The sequence below is a fragment of the Belonocnema kinseyi genome, chromosome 3, assembly GCF_010883055.1.
Source record: "Belonocnema kinseyi isolate 2016_QV_RU_SX_M_011 chromosome 3, B_treatae_v1, whole genome shotgun sequence".
Lineage (NCBI taxonomy): Eukaryota > Metazoa > Arthropoda > Insecta > Hymenoptera > Cynipidae > Belonocnema > Belonocnema kinseyi.
This window is the reverse complement of record NC_046659.1, coordinates 70552253-70561422: the sequence shown is the minus strand read 5'-3', so window position 1 is coordinate 70561422 and position 9170 is coordinate 70552253. Positions and strand designations below refer to the sequence as shown.

General features: G+C 27.6%; 1 protein-coding gene across 1 annotated transcript in view; it reads right to left on the bottom strand.

Annotated features, from left to right (window-relative positions):
• The window catches only part of LOC117169167, a 32169-nt gene extending 25323 nt beyond the window's left edge, over positions 1-6846 (bottom strand). The window contains exon 1 of the mRNA XM_033355393.1: positions 6686-6846. Coding sequence (XP_033211284.1) covers positions 6686-6694 — 9 coding nt within the window. The 5' untranslated portion in view covers positions 6695-6846. The remainder of the gene's footprint in view (positions 1-6685) is intronic.
• Positions 6847-9170: the final 2324 nt, after the last annotated feature.

The window sequence follows — 9170 nt, the reverse complement described above, 5'->3', positions numbered from 1 at the left end:
TATATACAATCTTTACAAATAACAAAATTAATTTTCTACCAAACAATAGAATTTTCAACAAATCCGATACGTTTTTAACCAAAGTAATGAATTTTTAACTAAAATAATGAATTATTACCTAAACAAAAATGAATTTTGAACCAAACAGTTGAATATTCAAACCTACAGATGAGTTATCTACCCAAAAGAGAAAATTTTTTAACAAAATACATCAATTTTCTACTAAAAACGATCATTTTTTAACTAAAAATAGAGTACTTGAAGCTTCAGTCAGAAAAATAAATTGTCAGCAAAAAAAAAGTATTTTCCTCAAAAGAAATAAATTCTTAACCAAAAGTAGAACTGTTACATTTTCCGTCAAAAAATAAGTTTTCAACAAAATAGTGTAACCTTTACGCAAACAGATGAAGTTTCAGCTAAGATTGAATTTTTGTTATAAAAGACAAATTTTCGACAAAAAATCGAATAGTTAAAGAAATAAATTATTAAATAAAATTATAAATTTTTCAAATAAACCAAAATTTCAACAAAATAGATAAATTTTTTAAAACAGATGAGTTTTGAAAAAAATCCAGTAAAGAAAAAAATCTTATACAAAATGTTGAAGTTTCAGGTCAAAAAGACACATTTTCTGAAAAACTGTTTAGTTTTCAATCAAAAAATATACATTTTTATGAAAAAGTTCAATTTTTCACTAAAAAAAGGACAAAATTTCGCGAAAAAATGGAGTTAAAATTAAATAGTTAAATCAATGATTTAATTAATTTAAATAATTAATTCAAAGTAAAATCAATTTAAAAATGAATTATTAACTGAAAAGCGAATTTTCAACAAAATACGTTATTACAATACAATAATACAATTTTAAAACAGATACATTTTCAGCTTAAAATAGAATAATCATATTTTCTGTAAATGATTAAATTTTAACCAAATAAACTAAACTTGTAACAAAATGTAGTGGAATTTTCAATTATGTAGATGAATTAGTAACTAAGAAGATTCTATCACAAAAGGCGAATTTTTAACGGAATACAGGAATTCATTTTAAACCATAATCAGTTCAATTCAACCAAATAAGACGAATTTTTAGCAGAGTAATTGAATCCTCAACCAAAGTAGATTAACTTTCAACAAAACAATTGAGATTTTTAGTAAAAAAGGATGCAGTTTTCAACTTAAAAGAATTAGCTTCAAACGAAATGGTTGAATCGTTAATGGTTTTGACCAGGGAGTTGGAAAAAACAAAGGTGTTAAATTTTGTCAATCAACTGGAAAATTTGCAATAATAAATATTACAAATTTTGTAATAAAGTATCCTCTAGCTCCGGTGGGAATCGACGCCACGTAGACTGATTTCAGGTCAGGTGCTTTTACCAATAAAAAATAAGCACTAAGCTTAGTGCTGAAAGCATCTGACCGGAAATCAGCCTGCGTGGTGTTCGATCCCCACCAGAGCTAAAACATCTTTTTTCAACGATAAATATATGCAATATTTTATTATTACAACATTTGTAATACAGTGAAACCCTTTAATAGCTCTCCCTTCTGTAGCCCGTCCAAGAATTGACGCCGTGCCGCAGGTTGGTGTAACAGTAGCTGCGCGGGGTGCGCGGGGTATGCAGTTGTCACTCAGGCGAGCACTCAGGCGTGAACAATCAAAAGCGAAGCGGGCAGTAATGAGTTAGTTCCCACCCACCGTCAGCCATAAAATCGGCGCTATAGAAGACTTTCACTGTATTTATTATTGCAGATCGACCAATTGAACGAAAACATGCAACATCTTTCTTTATTCTTTGACATCGTCAGGTTTTTCCTGACATTCTCTGAATTTGCCTAAACAGCTGCGCGTACTTAAATTATGTAACTGATTACCGGACCTCTTCGACCTTCCCTCCCCCCTAACAATGTAAGCGCACAAAATTTTAATAGTGCCCCCCCCCCCTAATTATTACGTAATAAAAGTACGGCCCATAATCAGTTATAAATTCCCTATAACTTTCCCTGCCTTTTCAGAATTACATGTCCTGTAGCAATCCTGTAACAGCTATTTTTGAGGTAATTTCTCAAAATTGGAGAAGGTTTGCGAAATGTAGTTACGATTTGGATGTGATAGGTCTTAGGAAGATATAACACTCATTCAAGGTATGCACTTTCGTCACGAACGACTACCAGCGAAATGCAAGACAAAGTAAGCTTCAGAAGCGAAAGGACTTAATGCAAGTACGATGCGGCAGTGATCCGCATAAATCTCATACGTTTCTGGCATAACGTGTGCCATGCCGCCTGTCCTTCATTTCGTGATGCTTCTAATTAGCCTTCTCCAATTTTAAATTCCTCGTGTTTGAAAATGCCCCAATTTTGTTTTACATTTTATAGACACAGTATATACACGAAAAAAATGTGTAGCTCAAACAGAAAAATACTGAAAAATCATATCAATTAAACTAAAATGTACTTGAATAAGGCAATTTTTGTTTTTGAAACAGCCAACTGTTACCTTAATTCAATTATATTTATATCTTTGAATTAGCTATGTGACGTCATAAGTTTCAGATGTCGTAAAAAATCGAAACATCAAACACAAATGTCTGGTTAGCAAGAAATAGGGAGAAATTAAATAAGTCTTCATCCCAGTTTTTTTAAATCACAAAAGCCTAAAAACAATTTATTCTGATTCTAGCATTGTAAATTTACCTAATCTATACAATACCTTTTTTTAACGATTCATTGATGTTATTTATCAATAGTAATACTCACAATAAATTTTGGAGGAAATCCCTGCTTTAATAACATTAAAAAATTATTGTTTCATTTTCAACAATATTTCCAGTTAGATCAAGAATAAATATCACTGGATTAGCTATACCTTTTTCCATGTGCACCTTTAACAAATTGTTTCATTATAATTATAACATTATAATTTCTTTTTTAATATGACAGGACAGAAGAATAAACCATTATATTGCTATAAAGCTATACCTAGGCTTAATAATAGAGTAATTAAGAATCAAATTCTGTTTTCAATTTTCAGAAGATACTTAATGCCAAGCTACTAAGTGCTAATACATTAAAAAATGCAACATTTAGTAGAAGAAAATAATTAATTATTCATCGGTTGAATCAAATTTTATAATAGCTATTAAAGTTATCTTTGATGCATGCTTTAGTTAAAATTACAAAATATTGTACAACATTTTATCATATATCATCAAAATTTTATGTCAATAATCAAGTAAATTCATTAAATGGATCAAAGTTCTAGGTTTAAAAAGCATTTTCTAAACCTTTCCTAGCCTTTTTTTCTCAGGAATTATATATATTTTAATAGTACTAAAATCACCATATTCTAAAGAGAAAAGTTAAGAAGTTCTAAAGAGAAAACTTTATCATTTTTGAGAAAATATGTTTTAAGCAAAATTAAATTTTGTCATCTATACTTGAAAAAGTGCCCTCTTTTAACTGAAAAAGTAAAACAAAAGTGAATGTTATTTTTAATTGCAAAAAATGTGCAAGAAATCTATGAATTTTAAAAGAATTCCAGGTTCTTTTAAACAACTTCAAGATAATTTTCTTAAAAACCAACAATGAACTAAAATATAAAAAAATTAAAAGAAATTCTTAGGGAAATTAGAAGAGTTTAAAGAATTTCATAAAAATTCTAGACTCAATGTTAAATTTTCCAAAAATTCTAAAAATTGCACTGATTTCAGTAAATTTGGGTTGAATTTAGAAGAATTCACGGAAATTCAAAAAATTTTGATATAATGCCTAAGAATTTAAGGTGAATTTAAAAGACTTTAGGATGAATTAAAAAAAGTATTCTATTTAATTAAAGAGAATTAAGTAAATTGGGAAAAATTCAAAGGAATTCAAAAGATTTTTAATAAATTAAGAAAATTATATAGTCGATAAAATCAAGAGAATTTAAAAGAATTCAAAACTGCATTAGTAAAAATGGATGATACCGTTTTTAAACCTGGATTTTTGAATTTGTAACAGCAAATATTATATGAATATTATAACAATATAAATAGAAATATTACACCGAAAAATCCAGAAATTAAGCCTTATATCCCAGGATTTTAACAATTAACATCCAGATTGTATGGCTTAATATCTATAGTTAACTGTCCCGAAATGTCGAATTCAAGATTATGAACGGTACAATACATTTTTTTTAGTGAATTTAAAAGAATTTAGGATACATTCATAAGGATTCAGGGTGGATTCCGAAGAATATAAAGGTATTAAAAAAATGTAATAAAATTTTACTTATTTTCTTTTAACTTTATCAAAAAAGCAGCTAAAAAGCAGAGATGAAATTCCGTCAAATTTCGTTTTCGGCACAATTTTTCAGGTGTAACAAAATTCTTTAAATAAGTTTGACTAGATTAATATGTACTGGTACAAATAGTACAAATTTATCTAGGAAAATTCCCTGTATACTTTGATTTTTGAGTATTTTCCATTAAAAAAAAAAGAATTTTGTAAATATTTATACAAATAACATATAAGGTACAAAACACGCTAAAGATACATCTTGTCAAAAATTTAAGACTTTTTTTCTCATATTTAATTACAAATATTAAGATTCATTTTCTAAGAAGAGGGGGAATTTTATAACAACCATATTATACAAGTTTTGCAGAAAAAATGTCGTAAAAAATTTCTTTATAACTTCTTTAAAAAAATAATTTGTAAATTATTCTTCTAGAACTTGTTCCCACGTGACGAAAGTAAAATCAAATTTTTCAACTGAAAAAATTAATTTGAAGATTCCAGTTTCCTCTTTAGAACAATAATTAGGTCCAAATTTGCAATATTTCTGTTTAATTCCTACTGAATATTTTGTCTTGTTAATTCACTATTGTGAATGGTTTTCAAGATCAATTTAAATGTACATATTTTTGTATTGCAATAAATATACTTATTTTTCTTAATCTTTTTAAATTGAAAATATCATTTTTTATAATAATTTGTCATAATTACTATTCGAATTATACAATACTATTTTCTAAATAAACAAAAGTGAACCAAAAGTCTTAGCAAATCAGAAATGGTTGAAGTTACTAAATTGAAAAATTAAAAAAGTACCTAAAATTTAAATGTTGAAAAGTGACAAATAGTATAAAAAATTCACATTACCGTTCAATTAGTATATTATTGAAGTTTATCATAATACTCATTTTCTTCTGCCAAAGAATATGCTAAGGAACATTGTGATAAAATTCAAAAGGACCAACTGCAAGAATAAAAGTAGTTGATTGATCAAAATTTGATAAAATTAGGGAAATTAGAAAGAATAATGTTAATAACTTGATTATTTTCCACAAAAAAACAATATTGATTATTAAACAAGATTTTGCGAAAATTTTGATATTTATGGACACGCATGAATGATTTACCGCCCTTCAATTTTTTAAATTATTATTTAAAGCTTGAGAAACTACTGAATTTTACAGGAAGAATTGCCCTCTAAAACGTTATTTAACAGCAACCCTAATCAAGAAATTAGTTTCACCAGAAAATAATCGTTGTGTGTATAGACAGGTAAAAAGCTGCGCATAAATTATAGATGAAGTTCACACGATCAACTCGTAAAACCTTGTATCTCATGATTAATAACTGCAAGAGGAGCTGGTAGAAACCATTAAGTGAAAACCCTATACACCAATTAGCCATTTCTTGGGTATCTTAATAATCGTATGTCGATTAACTTGTAATTATCTCATTTCACAATGCATTATTGCGTCACCAAACCATACTCAATATTCTCGTTTGAATCGGGAGTGTCCAAAAATTGCTATGGGTTTGGATTCCAAAAGGAATTGCAAATTTTAACCAGGAATTACACTGTCACGAGTTCATTGTCTGCACCTGAGGGTAAATAAGTGCTGCATTTAGTGTAACGATGCAGGATCGACCACTGACGCATGTATTACGGGCGAAACCGCAGAGAATTATATTGTAATACCTTACTATTGCTTTCGGGCAATTGTACCGAGACGATCAATCACCAGGTGAAAGTACATAAAATCACGAGGTACATCAGTATATGTTCAAATGAACAATTAATCATTCATATTCTTTTTCAACTGTTTAAAATAATAGTTTTATTACTTGTAAAAGACGAACTGGACTGCATTACAATTTATGAAACTGGAGAACGCATGCCTTAGGGGTACGATAATTTTATAATACATTTACGAATGCAAAACTAAATATTTTAGTTGATAGAAAAAATATATATTTGAGACCCTATACACGGAATAAATATCTACATGGAATAAATTTTTTATTAACGCCTAAAGAAAGTATAATATTGTTGAATTTGGAAACTTCAACTTTACTGAGTTGATGCAATAATATATTTTTAATTCAAATTAATTTAGAAAATATTTCATTTTAGCAAATGAAATATTTGTGCTCATTTACAACGTTTTTTAAATTTTGCAATAGAAAAAAAAGGAATTTGAGTCTAAAAATTCAAACATTTTTTTTTGTGGAACTCAGTTGCAATTTATCAAATGCAAACAATTTTTATATGAACCATTCAATAGTTAGTCAGTATTTAAGCTTGTGACGGTCGAATTTATCAGCATGATATGACAAATATATTTTATATTGTTCTAAAAATATTTGTAATTTTAATAAGTAATAAAAATGTTTTAATTGTACTTACCAACAACATTCTGCAGTCCTAAATTCTCTACACAGTTTATACACTATTTTTGGGAAATTCCAACTACTACATTAAAATCTCTGTGAGCCCATTTGGGATTAAAAACGCAAAATTTCCAAATATAAACCCGAATTTGGTAGAGACGCGTTACGGACTCGGAAGGGAACTGATCCAGTTCGTTAGTCTTGAGAGAATGTCATGATGCTTTGGACCTAACTCCCTTCTCGAAGAACCCCACTTGGTTCTTGAAACCTCGATGAGGTGAAGGACTGTAAGGACCCTCATGGGGACACGCGAATAATTAAAAAAACGTACTTTCCTTCCGGAAGTTGAAGTGGATGTTAATCTTCAAGGATACAGGTTTTTGCAATAGTTCGTGAGATTTTGCTTTAAATAATTCGACAATTTCGAATAATTAAGATATAAGATAGTTAATGTATGTTTTCATTTTTTTTTGTAAATTTGGAAACCTAAACACTCAAAAAACTATTTTTAAATTTTAACATCTCTAAGATTTCCAGTTTTTTTAAAAGAAAATTATTTTAAACAACATTCACTTAAATTAATCTGCGAATTTCAAACTCTAAAATATAAATGCTCTGCTTTTTGTTTGAACCCTTTATATTTTTTTAAATTTCGAATTTCGAGCAGTTTCAAGACTTACAGGTTTACAAAATTAAATAATATCATAATGTAATTTTCCTTAAAAAGTGACATAATTTTAACGATTTTTCAAAATCCCGAATATGAAAAAATATTGAAACAAAAGTTTTCAAAAATACCGAAATTTCAAATTCTCTTAAAAGAAACATATTTATTTCAGAAATTGTTAATTCCCAAAATAAGGAAAATATAAACTTTAAAATCCCCGAAAAAATAAATATTTAAAACGCACTTAAGAATAATTGCCCCATATAACAAAAATATTATTCAAACCAAAAAATAACAATTACATTTTTTTCAATTTGAAAATTCGGCCATATTCTATTTTTGAGAATTTTAAATTTCACAAATTTACTATTTGCGGGAATTTGAAAATTCGGCAATTTAATATATTTGGGAATTTGAAAATTCAGATTTTAAAATTTCGGGAATAAACATGTTTCAGTTTAATTATATTTTTCCACATTTTGAATTTTGTAAATTTAGCAACATTATGTTATCATAATCTTAAGGTCGTTCTCGTATTGAAAATTCAAATATCTAAAATAAATAGTTTTTATACGATTTTAAGAATCAAAATAATATGTCGGAGGAAACATTTGCTACAACACATATGTTCCCAATTTTTAAAGTAAATTTTTCTTGGGCTGAAATCTTTCAAATTTTTTTTCGGAAAGTAAACATTTTTCAAATAAATAAGAATATTTGAAGGTTATTTACTTATTTTCAAAATTGGAAACAGCAGAGTTGCAGAGAAAATCAATTACAAAAATTATCGTTAAAATAATTTTTTTTCGTAAGTTTCAAGCCTTTTTCATAGAAAAGTATGTTTTTTCTATCACAAGACAAGACTGATAATGTAATTTCAATTCTTTAAATCGTAGAAAACTTAGTTTTTATAGAGACCTGATTTTTAGCATGACAACTACCTGGAGATCAAAACTAAAAATATAGTACGGGCGAAGAATGAAAAATTAAATTAAATTTAAAGTGACGTAAGTTTTTCGTAAGTTTTTTTTCTAATTTGAAATTTAATATTTATGATTCTATGTATAGACTATAGAATAATTATTATTCCTCATATAGCATCGTTGCTTCAGGCAAAATTGTCCGGAACTCAATAACCTTGCTTCACTAATCTATCTGCTAATGCATGTACGAAACCCTAATAAATATGCCAATACCGCTGACATGATATAATTAATTTTATCTACCTGCTATTGATTTCTAAGAACTTCATCTAAAAATATCTATCTCTTTTAACAAAACAAATTTTTTTTTAATTTAAATATAATTGCATCATCCTTTATCGCACAGAGTATGTTTGGAACTCGACTGGACGAATTCAAAGATCAGTTATCCAGAAATAACTAACTACGATACCAAATTGATTTTTTTTTAATATGGAAACTCCTGTTCTTTCAATTTATTGATGACAAAAATATATTTTTTAACCATGACAAAATAGCGGTAGTTTTTCATAAATTCTTAAAAATGGATTTTCTCAAAAATCCCCCAAAAAAGTGTAATCAAAATGTATGATTTTTTGTTTAAAATTACAAGTCAAAAGGAGTGCTGAGTATTATTTTCTTTTAATCTTGAAAAAAATTAATTTCCCACAACAATTCTTTTCGTTAAAGAAACTTGATGAAAGGCAGCAACCGTCGTTTTACACCCAACCGTCGTTTTAGACCCCAGGCATGTTAAAACTTTTGAAAAAATTAAGATATTTTATTTGTTCAAATAGCATTGTAAAATTAAAGAAGCGTATTTTGACGTAAAAAATTACGCACTCGATGGGAACAAAAAAATTAAGTTAACA